Source organism: Rhinatrema bivittatum, chromosome 1 (assembly GCF_901001135.1).
Source record: "Rhinatrema bivittatum chromosome 1, aRhiBiv1.1, whole genome shotgun sequence".
Lineage (NCBI taxonomy): Eukaryota > Metazoa > Chordata > Amphibia > Gymnophiona > Rhinatrematidae > Rhinatrema > Rhinatrema bivittatum.
In genome coordinates this window covers 513,419,044-513,435,353 of record NC_042615.1, presented here as the reverse complement: position 1 = coordinate 513,435,353, position 16,310 = coordinate 513,419,044, and the positions used below count along the sequence as shown (strand labels likewise).

General features: G+C 46.7%; 1 protein-coding gene across 2 annotated transcripts in view; it reads left to right on the top strand.

Moving 5' to 3' along the window:
- USP11 (ubiquitin specific peptidase 11) overlaps nucleotides 1-16,310 on the top strand; it is a 165,297-nt gene that overhangs the window by 111,404 nt on the left and 37,583 nt on the right. For both annotated transcript variants that reach the window (XM_029611904.1, XM_029611911.1), the window contains exons 9-12: nucleotides 5,981-6,139; nucleotides 6,756-6,980; nucleotides 13,050-13,133; nucleotides 13,694-13,788. In XM_029611904.1, the coding sequence (XP_029467764.1) occupies nucleotides 5,981-6,139; nucleotides 6,756-6,980; nucleotides 13,050-13,133; nucleotides 13,694-13,788 (563 nt within the window). The remainder of the gene's footprint in view (nucleotides 1-5,980; nucleotides 6,140-6,755; nucleotides 6,981-13,049; nucleotides 13,134-13,693; nucleotides 13,789-16,310) is intronic.

Here is a 16,310-nt window from a genome sequence, read left to right as displayed (position 1 = left end):
TTGTTGCCTGACTTTCTGACTCCCTATTTAAAACAAAACACACACTAAAAATAAAAGGGAAAAGCACAATAATATATCGTAGTACTCATGGAGGGGACAGGAAGGGCAGGTAGCACAAATGAGGCCAGCTGGAACTTAGTCTGCTGGTGCCTGCTTATAAGCGATGGTATATAAATATTTTTGAAATATTTTATTTGTGTTTTTGGACATTTGTAATATTTCTATGCATTTTTAATTATTGGATATCTTATTTGATGTTTTTAAGCTTTTTATCAGTATAACTTTTACTATTTTGATGTTATATTTTTTATTTTATTGTTTTATGTTTAATGAGGAATGGTGATTTTGTTTTTCTATTTTTCTTTTGTTGCATTATTTACAGATCTGGCTTGTTGTGATTTGAAGTTCAGTTTTTGTCTTTTGTACTATATGGTCTCTTTATTCTGTATATTGAGGGTCTATCTGTTCTGCATGTGTTTCTGTGTAGGGATATATAGTAGTCAGGAATCTTCTGTTTGCTTAGTAGAAGTTCCCTGTACGTACCCAGATCAGTCCAGATTCCTGGATTTTGTCTCCCCTCCAGCAGATGGAGACAGAGAAAGTTTTACTGACACTTAACATGAGATTCCACCTGCAGTCCCTCAGTATTTCTCTATCGCCAGCAGATGGTGGAAGTGCAAGACATTCTGATATTCAATACAACATTTACAAAGGACATTGAGTACAAATATATATATATATATATATATTTGGAGTTAGACTTTGTGATATGAGTCACTTAATTGAGGGCTTGTTCTAAAATTAGGCATATTTTTTGGTAAATTTCTTTGTATAATTGGTTTTCTTTTTAATTTGTTTATATACCATTTTTGTATTTCAGTTCATTTATTTTCTTGATTTTTGTTTTGTTTAAAATATACTGAATTAAAAAAAAAAAAAGGTAGATTGCAAACATATCCACACATTCTTTAGTATCGAAGTTCATGAAAGGCTTGTGGCTTATAAGATCTCCGGTTGCCAAATTGCTGCTGCATGGGATCTCAGTATTGTATTGGCATATCTAATGAAACCACCTTACAAAACCATTAGTTCCTCATCTCGAAAAGTGTTCCTAGACACCATTACATCAGCTAGAAAAGTCTGTGAGCATCAGGCTTTGGTTCATTACTCACCATGCTTGCAGTTTTTCCACAACAGATTGATACTGTGTATGCACCCCAAATCTATGCCAAAAATAGTTTGGCTTTTCATCTGAATCAAGCTATCATGTTGCCCACGTTCTTTCCAAGAACCTATGCACATGGAGAAGGCCCTCAATTCACTGGACTGCAAAAGGACCTGGATCTGAAGAGAACTCAACCACATCATCTAGCTTCTCGTGTCTTACGATCCGAACAGACTAGGAATACCAGTTGCCAAGCGCACATTGTCTAACTGGTTGGCAATGTTGCACTTTGCTATACTCTTGCTGGCCTCCGGATCACAGACTTTGTCAAGGCTCATCAAGTGAGAGCTAAGGCTATCTCAGTGAGTCATCTGCGACCTGTTCCTATCAGACATTTACAAAGCTGCTACTTGAATTGTAGTTTGCATCTTCACAACCCATTGCTATCTGGACAGTCTCTCAATAAGAGCAACATTAGCATTAGGCAAGCAGTTTTGTGCAGCCTCTTCACCCAATAGTCCACTCTCCATAGGCGGACTTGGTGGGGAGAAGGTGTCCAGGGTGTAATTTCAATAAGTGCTTTGCTGCAACCCTCAAAGTGGAACTCACCATGTGTTACAGCTAATTCAGCCTTTCATGTTAACAGAGAAAGCAAATTTTGCTTACCATAAAAAGTAAAAATGAGTGTGACTGAATAATATGCCTTTGGGCAATTATGGTAAACACAAAATAGGTCAATGAAAAAAATACTACCAAGGATTACGTATTCTTTTCTGACAAAACTTTGATTTTATTTGCTGTCAGCTCTGGGGAAATTTCTATTTCTTGATATTGTATTTTGTACAGTTTTTGTTTCTATTTCTCCAGTGTTATGCTGCAAGCAGATTTTGGCTTCTTGGGGGTTTCCATTTCAGATATTGTCTTCACTTTTTTTTTTTTTCTGGTTTGTCACTTATTCCAAAGTGCATAATTTCTGGACATCTGCTCACTTGGTATATGATTTCCTACTGCAGCTGCTACAGTGCAAACAGCATCAGGGTTTGTGGAAACAAGAAGCATTTCTGTCAAGCCCTTTTGCACCAACAGCCTTCCATAGCTTTATGGTTGAGAGTGCAAGAGCGAATAACCAAGAAGCTGCAGGTGGAAGCGGGAGCATTCAAGAGATGTATTTTCTACTTCCTTCTGTAGCATGATGCTCCCACACTATGACGACAAAGGTGTGAGAGAGCAAGGGAAAGGGCGAGAATGAGAGCACAGGAGTGGGAAAAGTAGGGGAGAGGGCAATGAAGTGAGAAAGCAAGTGTGAAGAGCAAAGGGATGGGGTGAGGGCAAGGGGAAGAGAACAAAGAGAAGTGAGTCCAGGTTAAGGAATAAAGGGGAAAAGAGGCAACAAAGTGGGAAGATCATAGGGAGAAAGATTTGGGCATACCTGGAAACTTTTAGGTTTGATCACCACAGGGCTAATCTAAGAAGTGCTATAGGCTGAGCGCACATTTTTTTTGCACATAACTATATTCACTATTTAATAAGGATTTTAGCACACAAACACGAGTTAAAATGTGTGCACAAATGAGTGCAATTCCCTATAAATCCAGTGTTAATGAAGGTATTAGTTTTTACTCCTCGGTGCAGAGAGATGTGTTAAAGCCCTGAAGGCTTAACTTATGTTTTCTTAATGCTGGAAATGTAATGGGTCAGAGGTAGAGTAAAGTTTCTGGTGACTGTTAGTTTCTGGTGCTGTGCCAACATGGTCCTGGTCCCGGACCAGTCTCCCGAATCCAGTGTGGACCGCTGCACCAAGGAACCCCAGGTCCAGGACTACACTGGCCCAGTACTACAGACTAACAGCCCCAGAAATGTGAGTTAATGTCGACTCCCATCTCTGACCCAGGTGTCCAAGCCTAAAAAAAAGAAAGTCAGCTAAGCATGAGGTTATCTAAGTCTGGAAGCCCCCAAGCCAGAAGGACTCTGTCCCCCAATTCATCTAAAAACTTTCCCTTACCCATCCACTAATCTTTCCTCCTTTCCCCTACCAGCTAAGGCAGTGATGGCAAACTCCAGTCCTCGAGTGCCACAAACAGGCCAGGTTTTCAGGATATCCACAATGAATATGCATGAGATAGATTTACATTCAATGGAGGCAGTGCATGCAAATCTTTCTCATGCATATTCATTGTGGATATCCTGAAAACTTCGCCTGTTTATGGCACTCGAGAACTGGAGTTTGCCATCACTGAGCTAAGGTCATTTTATACTTGTCTGGTGCACAGGTCCTGTTTTATGTATGCTACTCATGGGCTGAGTGCACATTTCTATTTGTGTGTACACATTAGGTTATTGTGCATTTTTAAAACTTCTGCTGCATTTGTATACCATTAGCTTACTGCATCATGATGGGATTAACTTATTTTTCAGCTTGTGAGTAAAGAAAATATATACTAAAATTGAAAACACATTTTCCTAGCGTGTAGCAGATGGACTCAAAACAAGTGGGATATAGTGTGCTTGTGCTAGCAGTTGGAGACGGATCTGACGTCAGCACGGGTACATATACCCCCACAGGAAGTGTAGCAATTCAGTAATTTCTGTCTCCAAAGCAGTTTGGAGCTCCCTCACGCTCGCTGAGCGTGTTTCCAAATTCTACACGACTACATTCATAGAAGTACCCAGTTATTTCAGCCGCAGGCGGGATCCTCTATCCCAGGGGATCGATGCCCTGGTACAGCCATGGCCTCAGGGGATCCTGCTATATGCCTTTCCTCCATGGCCCCTGCTGGGCGCCATTATACACAAGATTCAGCGGCACAGAGGCCTAGTTCTTCTAGTGGCCCCGGACTGGCCAAGAAGACCCTGGTACGCAGACATGAGAAGACTACTGGCAGGGACTCCATTTCCCCTGCCTCCACACAGGGACCTGCTGCGGCAAGGTCCCATCCTCCATGAGGATCCAGCTCAATTCTCTCTTACGGTCTGGCCATTGAGAGGGCTAGACTGAAGAAACGAGGATACTCGGGGCCGGTAATAGATACCCTCCTCCGAGCACGCAAGTTCTCCACATCACTGATATATATAAGGATCTGGAGAGTATTTGAAGCCTGGTGTGAAACTCACGGCACCAATCCACATGCCGCTAAGATCCCTATGATTTTGGATTTCCTGCAAGATGGACTTCAGAAGGGTCTGTCCCTCAGTTCCATCAAAGTTCAAGTGGCAGCGCTATCCTGCTACAGTCCCCAGAGTGACGGCAACAGCATCACCACACACCCAGACGTTTCACGTTTCCTGAAAGGAGTCAAACACATTCGCCCGCCACTGAAGTGGCCGGTGCCCCTGTGGAACCTCAACCTAGTGTTGGAATTTCTAGCGGGATCTGCCTTCAGACCCCGTCGAGGCCTGTCTCTCCGTTTGTTGACCTTGAAGATGGTGTTCTTGCTGGCTGTATGTTCAGCACGCCGCATCTCAGAGCTACAAGCACTGTCCTGCCGTGATCGATTCCTCAGAATCACTCCAGAGGCTATCCATCTTCGCACGGTTCCTTCCTTCTTACCCAAAGTAGTCTCCCAATTTCACCTCAACCAAACCATATCCTTGCCAACCACGGAAGGTTTGAAGAAGTCAGAAGAAGTTCAAATACTGCGTCATCTCGACCGGCAGAATACTGGCCAGATACTTGGAAATGTCAGAAGCAGTACGAAAGACGGACCATCTGTTCATCCTTCACAGTGGGAAGAAGCAAGGAGAAGCGGCCTCACGACCAACCATCGCCCGCTGGATCAAAGAAGTTATCAAGGCGGCCTACGTAGAGGCGGGAAAACCACCACCTCTACGGGTCAAGGCTCATTCTACCAGAGCGCAAGCAGCCTCATGGGCAGAAACTAGGATGCTGTCGCCTGCAGAGATATGTAAAGAGGCGACGTGGTCCTCCCTCCATACCTTCTCCAGGTTCTACCGTCTGGACGTTCAGGCCAGGGAGGACACAGCATTTGCGAGGGCAATCCTAAACGGACCTCGGGCAGCCTCCCGCCCAGTCCGGGAGTAGCTTTTGTACATCCCACTTGTTTTGAGTCCATCTGCTACACGCTAGGAAATGTTGAGATTACTTACCTGATAATCTCCTTTTCCTTAGTGTATGCAGATGGACTCAGCATCCCGCCCGGCTGCCGGTATACATGGGGATTCGCCGACTCACGGTAAGCCATGTTTGCTTATAATAGGCCATCCACCCTGCCGGGTGTCGATGCCTTCCGGTTAAGAACACTGGCGGTCTCCAGCTACCATCAATTGGTCAGGGTAATCCTGTTCATTTAAACGATCAGTCAGTCACACATATATCCATAAAAGCTTCTGCAAGGAAGATTACTGAATTGCTGCACTTCCTGCGGGGTATATGTACCCGTGCTGACGTCAGATCCGTCTCCAACTGCTAGCACGAGCACACTATACCCACTTGTTTTGAGTCCAACTGCATACACTAAGGAAAAGGAGATTATCAGGTAAGTAATCTCAACATTTTTACTCATGTTTTATTACATTGGGCCCCCCAGAAGATTATCAAGGAGAAGGGTTTGGGATTAGGAAGATAATAATTTTTATCTTTGGTACATCTTATAGTGCCAGGAAACAGGCTCAGAGCAAAGGACAAACCTAATGTTTTCATGGATAGATCAGTTCCTCACGCCACGGGACTCCAGCATGATGTCTAGGGGTTGTTGACATGAGAATAATCCAGATGCCCCACCACATTGTCTGCCAGCCACTATGAAAGGAAGGCAGCAGGGTTTGTCAAGTTCTGACACTGGCACTCTTCCTTTGCAGACCAAGGTGGGTCACTTTGCCTCCCAGTTCCTGGGGTACCAGCAGCATGACTCTCAGGAGCTGCTGTCCTTCCTGCTGGATGGCCTGCATGAGGACCTGAATCGTGTCAAGAAGAAAGAGTACATTGAACAGAGAGATGCAGAGGGGAGGCCTGATGAGGTGAGAGAGAGAGATAGACAAACATGATATATCAAGTAGAGGAATAACCTAATGAGATGAGAGAGCCCTATATTTACTATTTGATTCTGACTAGTGAAGTCAATAAGCATAGGACATTGGATATAGCAGCATATATATTTTTAAAATACCATGCGCAGTCTCTCTCACACATGTATGGTATATCCAGACTTACATGTGTGTGCATTCTGTGCAGGGCTAGATTTCCTTTCAGCTTCTTGACTTAATATCTTGATGTGGTTTTTCAAGCTCTTCACGTTTTCTCACATGTGTGAATCTATAGGAAAAGGATATTTGCTTATTACCTCCTGTTCTCTGGAGATGGTATGTTCATGAATGTGCTCAATCCAGTCTCCTCAGGGAGCTGCATCAGCTTAAGTCCTATAGACAGGTATTTGGCACTGGTGTTGGGCTGTCTGTGGCAAGGCACTCCCCCCACTGTTCCTGTCAATGTGAATCTGGAGAGCAGGAGCTGCTGGTAAATAACAGCCCTTTCCTGGGAAGCTGAGCATGTGAAGGAGGGGTTTACTCCGTAAGGGTACAGTAATGTGTGGGTTTGGCACTCCCAGCTGAGTGACACCATGTGCCTATGTTGCAGGAGGTAGCAGAGGAAGCATGGCGGAACCACAAGCGACGGAATGACTCCATCATTGTGGACATCTTCCATGGCCTCTTCAAGTCCACCCTGGTATGTCCTCGCTGCAGGAAGGTCTCTGTCACCTTTGACCCATTCTGCTACCTTAGCGTGCCCCTACCAGACAGCAACAAACGGGCCATGGAGATCTTTTTTGTGTCCATGGACCCCCGCATGAAGCCTGAACAGGTGAGTCGAGGCTTTTTGTTTAGCATCAAGCAATAACTTGATATTTTGTTCAGGATAATAATTTTGTACACATCAATATTTGCTTGTAACATCTTTAATTGGAAAATAAAAATGTAAAGCTCAAAAAAAGGTCTGAATGGGTTCAGTGGAGGAGTAGAGATTTCGTAAGTTAAGATTAGAGACTTTTTGAAGAGAATGTGGTGTGAAGGGGGTTTGCAAAGCAGAAGGGTTGAGAACAGAGTGAAGGTAATGAGAGATTTTATTAATAAATTAGTTACAGAAAATAGGAGTTAATTGTTGGTTTGGGAGCAGAGAGAGGGTATAGAAGGGAATTAGAGAAGTGGCATCAACAGTTATTAGCAAATGAGCAGATCAGAAAATGGTATTCCTGTTCATACCCCAGATCAGTCCAAACAAGGGTTTATACGTCCCTACCAACAGATGGAGGCAAAGAACAAATCTTTGAGGCACTTATACATAACCAAGAGTGTCATCTGCAGTTCCACACTATTTCTCTGTCTCCAGTAGATGGTAGAGTTGCAAACCTGCAGTCTGGAGTTTCAAAAAAAAAAAGAGAGAGAGAAAGGAGGAGATTTTGGCTCCCCAAGGTCTTAAGTTCCTTCGTGGACCATCCCTCAGGTAGAGCAGGGTGAGTGGGGGATTGGTGATCCCTGTTCTAGCTCAGCCCTTGTCTGCAGGGCAGTGGGGGGTGAGAAGTATGCCTGAACAGAAAACCAACATGGCGAAGGAAATCCCCAGAAGCCTCTGCGTGTCTTTGGCCTGCCTGGGCTGAATGGACTCTGAGTGACTTTCTGAGCATGACTTACAGAATGTCCCTGGATATCTACAAAGGCAGGCAAGCTGGCACCAGACAGGTGATGTCTATTCATAGAGTCACAAAGAAGAAACCACAGGGGAGCTTCAGGCACTATTCTCAGGAGTTTGTAATCCACACAGCTACAGACAGTGTTGATTACCTTGACCAGTGAAGAGTTTAACAGAACAAAGAAAGCCATGGGAAATGGGCCACACCTCCTGGGAAGAAACTAATCAGGGATAGTTAGGGATGATCTAATCATGCATTTGACATCACAACTTATGTAAATGATCCTTTGGGCAGTCATGCAAATCTCTAGAACCTTCTATCCTTTTCCTGTATTTGAATGTTATCTATAAAACAAGGGTCACTTCCTGTATCCAGAGAGATGCTGGTCAGATTGTAAGACTAAGGGCACCCAGTACCCAGCATCTCCCGAGAACACTTATATTGATTAATAAAAATACATTATACTTTTACTGAGTCTTAAGTGTTCTTGTGTCCCTGGCCATAAGCATAGAGTGTGCTTTACAGGGGTGAAAGCCAGGGGTCCTCGTTCCTTCTCCCCCTCTGGGTCCCTGTCACCTTCAACAAGCAACCTCCTTCGAGAAGCAGGGAAGCATTTTGAATGTATTCCCTTTCCTGTAATTTGTTGGTCTGGTGTTTGTGCTCCTTTAAGAAATAAATAAAAGTAACAGGACTGAGGCAGCAGTTGAGCGGCTGATTTCTTTCTCTGTTAGGAAGCAGGTAAGGGTGAATAGGATCAAATTTCTGGGGCTGGAGGCCTCTTCAGCACTGGACAGTGCTGTGGGGAATTCACTTCAGCGAGGGCTAATTTTAGGCCTGATTGCACCGGCATGCCGCTCTTGTGCAGCGCAGGAAGATTTGTTGCGGCTGCAGATCGCAGCTGGCGTGTCTCAACGTGACCGTGTTTTGGCCTGAATGCATCTCTGGAGGGGTTGGGACCTCCACAGGACCCCCAGGGGGGGCAGCCAGAGCACAAGGTTGGCTAGGCCAGTTCTGGAGATCTCGGGGTGGTCGGAGGAGCTGGCAGCCATTTTGGCTGCACATGCTGGGAGTCAGACTGCTGCTCCAGAGCCTCAGGACTACCCTCCCGCAGTGTTTATTGCTGAGCAGTGTCCTGCTGGCAGCAGGGAAAGGGAAGAGACTCGGGGATGCGGACCAAGACCCTTGTTCTTCAGATGTGGAGGCTTTTTCAACAGATTTTGTTGTTCTTAATAAGGCCTATTTGGCCAGGAAGGAAGCAGGGATCAAGAAGCCTTTACCCAGGAAGTCCCAGGCGGCCAAGAAGTTTAGGAATCGGAAGCATGTTGAATCGGGAGGGATCCTGCGGCTTATGGGGCTCAGAGAGTCCGCTGTGGAGGAAGACACAACAGATGAGATGGATGATCCCGATCAGATGCAGGAAAGTCTGCTGGATCCAGACAAGGACTCTGTTAGTACATTGGTAGATCCGATGCAAGATCCAGACAAGTTTCCGATTGCGGAGGGTGACTATCCTCGGGTGGGTCGCCTGTTCCATAGAGATGAGCTGGGTCTGCTAATTCCCCAGGTGCTGGATGAGTTGGAAATTAAGGTTACACAGATTCAGACAATGAGGGGGTAAACCCAGTCCTGGTGGAGCTACAGAGAGACCCCCTGAGGCCTTTCCATTGCCTAAGAAGGTGAAGACATTGGTGGATCGGGAGGGGAGTCTCCTAAAGTAGGCCTGAAGGTAGCCAGGGCTATGGCTAAGTTATATCCCTTGCCGGAACAGACCTTGGAAGATTTCCAAGGAGGATGCGGTGGAGTCTGCGGCTACCAAGATGACTACCAATCCCGGTGGCAGAGTCGGAATCTCTGAAGGATATCCAGGCTCGGAAATTGGAGATTCTACTTAAGAGGCTGTTTGAGGTTTCAACTTTGAGCCTTCATGCGGCGATGTGTGGAAGCTTGATGCAGAGAGCCTGCTTGTGCTGGGTGCAGAAAGCACCCAATAAACAGTCAGGGACACAGCTGAGGCAACTCAGACTGCCGCTTTGAAGCAGGCATGGCATATGGGCCCTGGGCCCTTGCATTTGGGTTGGTGACAGTAATGCGCACGTTCACAAAGGTGATGGTGGTAGTGATGGCATTCAGGAAGGAAGGTATCCTGGTGCACCCATACCTGGACGATTGACTAGTATGGGTGAAGTCGGACGTGGAGTGTTGTCGCTCAGTCCAGTGGGTCCTGCAACTCTTGGATTTGTTAGGCTGGGTGACAAATCTGGCAAAGTCATTTGAAGCCAGCCAGTCACTGGAATGTCTGGGGGCGCGCTTCGACACCCGGATAGGGAAGGTGATTCTGACTAGAGAGAGAATAGTCGAGTTGCATAGTCAGGTCCTTCAGCTGCTGCGGCTGTCTGTTTCCAGGGTCTGGGATTATTTACAGGTCCTGGGTTCCATGGCTTCTACACTGGAATTGGTTCCTGGGCCTTTGTTCACGTGTCCTCTGCAGAGGGCTCTGTTATCCTGTTGGAATCCCCTTTTGGAGGGATTTCAGCTTCCTTTACCACTTACAGAGGATGCCAGGTCCAGTCTCTTGTGGTGGCTGTCTCAGCGCAATCTGGAGAAAGAGATGGATCTGGAAGTGCCCGACTGGGTGGTGGTGACCACGAACACCAGCCTCTCAGGTTGGGGGAGATTTTGTTAAGGGAAATCGGCCCAGGGTCAGTGGTCACCAGAGGAAGCATCCTGATCCATCAATCGCCTAGAAACCAGAGCAGTTCGCAAGGCCTTGCTGGTGTTTCTCTCGCTCATTCAAGGGAAGTGGGTGTGAATGTTCTTGGACAATGTGATGACAGTGGCGTACATCAGTCATCAGGGTGGAACAAAGTCGTCTGGCACTGGAGGTACAAGAGCTATTTGTTTGGGCAGAGAGCCATTTGGTGGGAATAGCTTTATCACATGTGGCTGGAGTGGACAGCATGCAAGCGGATTATCTCAGCAGACAGTCTCTGGATCCGGGGGAATGGGAGTTGTTGGCGGAGGCCTTTGCCTTTGTTTAGGCCAGGTGGGGTAGGCCAGTGTTGGACCTCATGGAGACTCTGGGAAATGCAAAGATGGTTTGGATTTTCCAGTCGCAGAAGGGAGGGCATTGACGCTCTCGTTCAGCCGTGGTCGGCAAATTTGTTACTGTACATGTTTCCCCCATGGCCTCTCGTAGGTCAGGTACTATGGCGCGTCTAGCTTCATCTGGGCAGGGTGATCCCGATGGTGCCTGAGTGGCCGTGCCGGCTGTGGTTTACAGACTTAAATCATCTAGCGGTGGATAGCCCCATTCACTTGATCCATTGTTAGGGTTGTTACGACAGGGACCCATATTTTCAGACCGGGTGAATCGCTTCTGTTGGCAGCTTAGCTTTTGAGAGACTATGTCTCCACTTAAAGGGCTATTCAGAGCAGGTGATTATGACTTTGCTTCAGGCAAGGAGGCCTTTCATGTCATTGGCTTATGTCCAAATTTGGAGAGTATTCGAATCTTGGTTTTTACAGAACAAAGTGCAATCTTTAAAGATGGACATCCTGCAGGTTTTGGACTTTGCAAAGTGGCTTGGCTAAGGGTTTGGCCTATAATTCCCTTAGGGTTCAGGTGGCAGCCTTAGAGTGCCTTCAAGGTAGGATTCAGAGAAGATTTGTCCGGCGTGGAATCTTAATTTGGTTCTTCGGGGGCTATGTGCTCCTCCCTTTGAACCGATTAGGAGGGCTTCCTTAAAGGATTTAACCCTGAAGGCTGTTTTCCTGGTGGCTGTCTGCTCAGCTAGAAGGATATATGAGCTGCAAGTGTTGTGTAGGGACCCTTTCCTGCGCTTTTCAGAGAATGGGGTTTCTTTATGTATGGTTCCTTCCTTTTTGCCTAAGGTGGTTTCCTCCTTTCACCTTAACTAGGTTGTCGAGCTACTGGCCTGTCTGAATTTATCAGCGGATATTTCTATGGCGAGGGAGTTCCACTTATTGGATGTGCGATGAATTCTTTAATGATATCTTACGGTGACGAATGCCTTTCAGAGATCTGATAATCTGTTTTTATCCTGTTTAATGGAGCAAAGAAGGGTAATACGGCTTCCAAGGACACAATTGCACAATGGTTAAAAGACGATAGCTTCAGCTTACATCTGTCAGGGCTGGTTGGTGCGGAGGGGTTGAGAGTGCATTCCACTAGGGTGCAGGCAACTTCATGGGTGGAGTGTCAATTACTTTCTCCACAGGAGATTTTTCGGGCAGTGACATGATCGTCTCTTCATACTTTTACCAAATATTACCACTTGGATGTGCGGGCACTGGAGGGGAAAGTGTGTTGCGTGTGGGTCTTTCGCGTTCCCGCCTAGAATAGAGGGGCTTGGGTAAATCCCACTTGTCTGGACTGATCTGGGGTACGAACAGGAAAGTAAAATTGGTTCTTACCTGCTAATTTTCGTTCCTGAAGTACCACAGATCAGTCCAGAGACCCGTCCCCATCTTTCAAAAGACTTCCTTGCTTCTGTATGTTGCTGAGCTGGTATGTGATATACTTAGATTAATGAGAAGTGTACATAGTTTGGTATGTGCTTTCTTTTAAGACGAGGGGGCTCCACTTTGAGTCTCTGTTTGCCCAAGGTTTATTGGGGTTTAAGTTAGACATCCTTGGCTTGGATATAGGTCAATACTGAGGGACTGCAGGTGGCACTCTGTTATGTAGCAGTGCCTCAAAGTTTTGTTCTCTGCCTCTGTCTGCTGGTAGGTATGCATAAACCCACTTGTTTGGACTGATCTGTGGTTTAAGAGAATGAAAATTAGCAGGTAAGAACCAATTTTCCTGTAGGTAGAATTTGCTGAGTATAGAGCAAACACAAAGGATAAGTAAAAGATAAGTCAAATGGCATGGTGATCCTGGAGGGAGGATTTAGCTGCTATCATACATGACTAAAGTCAGCATGGCGAAGCTGGCACCACTAATGGAGAATGATTCAACTCTTTCAGGATGTGAAAAGAAAGAGATAACAGTAGGGTATACTTTCCTCTTTAACTCAGTGCTGTATTATATTGTCTGTATTCATACACACACCTCTGCCAATTTACATTATTCCTGCCCTGCAGCACCACCTGCTATTCCAGTACTGAAATCCACACACACAGCTCTGCTAATACATCTCACTGCTGCTCTTCAATACCCCCTGCTGTGTTACATTTGAAGAATGTGCCACCGGATCTTACTCTTTCTTTCTTTTCCTCAGCACCGATTAATTGTGCCAAAGGAAGGAAAGGTCCTGGACCTCTGCATTGCTCTCTCCAAACACACAGGAATATCCCCAGAACGTGTAAGTGCTTCATCTGGTTGGGAGAGGAGGGGGAGAAATATAAATCGTTTGTCATGGCCTTTGCAACTCTTCTGTATTTCTGAGGCCTGTGAGAGTGTAGGCCAGAGGTAGAAGTTGTTCAGTTGACTGAAGCAGTTGCCACCTTTCAGCTCTGTTCAGTGCCACCAGAGCTGGGACCCTTCCACTGGATAAACTCTTAAACACTTAGCCTTTTCTTGGGAAATCATGCACACTAAGACTCATAGTAAACAGTCACCCCCCTCAGGTTTTAACTTATGGCAGAATGAAATTGTAATCGCTGCTTTACCCTCCGCATAAGAGCGCAGTAATAAGTAACAGAGGGTGGGGCATCCACTTCTGCAAACATTGCAGTCTGGATCTGTAAGCTTTTTGTGATGTTTGCACCCATTCTCCTCTTGCTTACTCACTAGGTTACTGTACAGTATTATGCTTATCCTTCAGAATCCTGTCCCCATGCTTCTCTCCATTCCCATTCCTGGCACAGACATCCTCCCCTGGCTACAAACTCAGTCTATCTCTCGCTCTCCCCTCCTCCGCAGATGATGGTAGCAGATGTCTTCAGCCATCGTTTCTACAAGATCTACCAGATGGAGGAGTCTCTGAGCTGTATCCTGGACAGAGATGATATCTTTATGTGAGTGTCACATGAGCGGGGAGGGGTGGTAGCTGGGACAGTCTTTGGGAGGTTGATGTTCTAAGAAGAAACATAGAATATAACAGCAGGTAAAGACCATGCTGCCCTGTCTGCCACCACACCTGCTTAGCTTTATCAACCCCCTTCCTCTCCCTTACAGATTCTCTCTGTCCTATGCTTTCTTGAATTCAGACACTGTCCCCTGTCTCTGCCATTTCCAGAGGATAACCAGATTTGTGCCTACATTTGAACACTGATCCCATATTACAGAGAGAGATACGGACACCAGCCATGCCACACTCCCATTTTTACAGGATACAGGGGGAAGCCTTCCAAGATGCAGCTCCCTTCCTTCTCCCCTGGCCCTGGTTGCTGTTTTTCGCAAGCCAACCCAGAAACTGAACTGGGAACGTCCTGCATGCCAGTGTACAGTATTTGCCATCTGAGCCACTGACTATCTCTATCCATCTCCCCTCCAGAGGATTATTCAAGGAGGGGGCAATATCTGCATGCTGGTTAGAGGGGATAGAATCCATATTCTTAGTTTTTGCTGCACTGCTACTAAGAAGGAATGGGGGTATCTGAGATTATTGAACAGATTTTGAGAAATATTGTTCTCAGAAGCATGGGTCACACTGATGGTGTAGAGATTAGCAGAACTGGTATGTCTAAGTAGGCATTTTCAGTCCTGCCAACTGTTTGCAAGGAGTCCACCAGGAGGTCATAAAACAAAGTAGAAATTATCAGATCCCTGAACCAGTGTTCTTAACCTGTTCAAAAACAATTGGAATCATTTCCACACCCTTTGGATGTTGTCTAAAATCCAGCTCATCAATGTTCACTCTTTTTTCAGCTGATACTATCCATGAACTTATAGAAGAACAGTTTCTGCAGCCTCTAGACATTGACTTCAACCCTCCCACCCCTCGCCCACCCACCCCTAGCTCATCCCTTAATTTATAGGCAGGTGCCACTTTCACAAAAAAAAAATCAACAAAAACTTTATTGAGAATTTGATCACTAATACATTTAAAGGACGTTAGACACATTCCTACTCCCATAGCAACCTAAAACTTAACTAGGAACTGATCAAAATGGAGATGAAGGCAGCAGTCCAGCAGAAAGAGGGGGGCTTCCCAGTCTTTTGCATCAAGTGTCACATGTATGATTTTTTACCCACCGGTCAGAAGTTGTACATGTGCATGCGATCAAAGAGCTCCTGGCTCTCAGGACCTGGCGCTCCAGCACCCATGCCTTCGCTCCTCCGGGATATGAGCATAGGGAGCTTGACGCCATAGGGAGACAGATCTTCCAAGGCGCCATACTGGTCGCCTGCATTGTGGCTTACCAATTTTACATGACTCAATATAACCGCAGTCTCTGGAATAGAGTCCAGGATTTCACAGAGGGCCTTCCCCAGCAGCAGCAGGAAGCTCTTTCAGCCATTGCCTCGCTGGGTCTGGAAGCAGGAAAACGAGGTGCACTCCACCTACGATGTTTTTGAAACTGCAGCCCACTTAGCCACCATAGGCATCTGCGCCAGATGAATGGCTTGACTCGTGGCCTCGGACCTCCGGCCAGAGGTCCAGGATAGGCTCGCCAATCTCCCCTGAACAGGCGAGAACCTGTTCCAGGGACAAAGGTCCGGGATGCGATGGCACAGCTGAAGGACCATCATGACACCCCTTCAGCAGCTATCAGCTAATCCCTCAGAAGGGCCATCCTCAGCCAGGAAATCCTCCAGGCAAGTCTCTCATATGCCCTTCTCCCGGCAGAGGAAGTATTATCCTCCGGCCGCTCGGGCTCACACACCCCGGACCAGTTCTAGGGGTCGCCCCCGCCAACAGCAGGCCCTCAGACCCCAACCGGCACCCAGCAAATGCCAGCCATGGGCTTTTGACTGGCGGCGAGGGAGCACAAGTCAGCTGGCATTTCCCCTGGCACCCGATCCCCCAGTCGGTGGCAGGCTCCTCAGCTTTGCCCGGCACTGGGAAGGGATCACATCGGACCATTGGGTCCTTTCCATTGTACACCAGGGATACCATCTGCACTTCAGCCAGCTTCCGGAGACCTCTACCCCCTGTCCATCGTTGGGGTTCATCCACCCATTTGGTCGTTCAACAAGAACTCTCTGCCCTTATTACAGTGGGCGCAGTGGAACCGGTCTCTCACAGACAGCAGGGCCATGGGTTGTACTCGACGTATTTCGTCATCCCAAAAAGGAATTGCGGCTTGCGCCTCATCCTCGACCTCAGAGCGCTGAACAAGTTTCTCATAAGAGAAAAATTCAAGATGGTCTCCCTGGGCCTGCTGATCCCTCAATCTGAAGGAGGCATATGCACACATTGCGATTGTCCCCAACCACAGGAACTACCTCCACTTTGTGGTGGGGAATGCACCTTTTCAATACAGAGTGCTGCCCTTTGGGCTGAAATCAGCCCCTCGCGTCTTCACCAAATACTTGGCGGTGGTGGCTGCCTACCTCAGGCGTTGCTCGGTCCATGTGTTCCCATACCTGGACG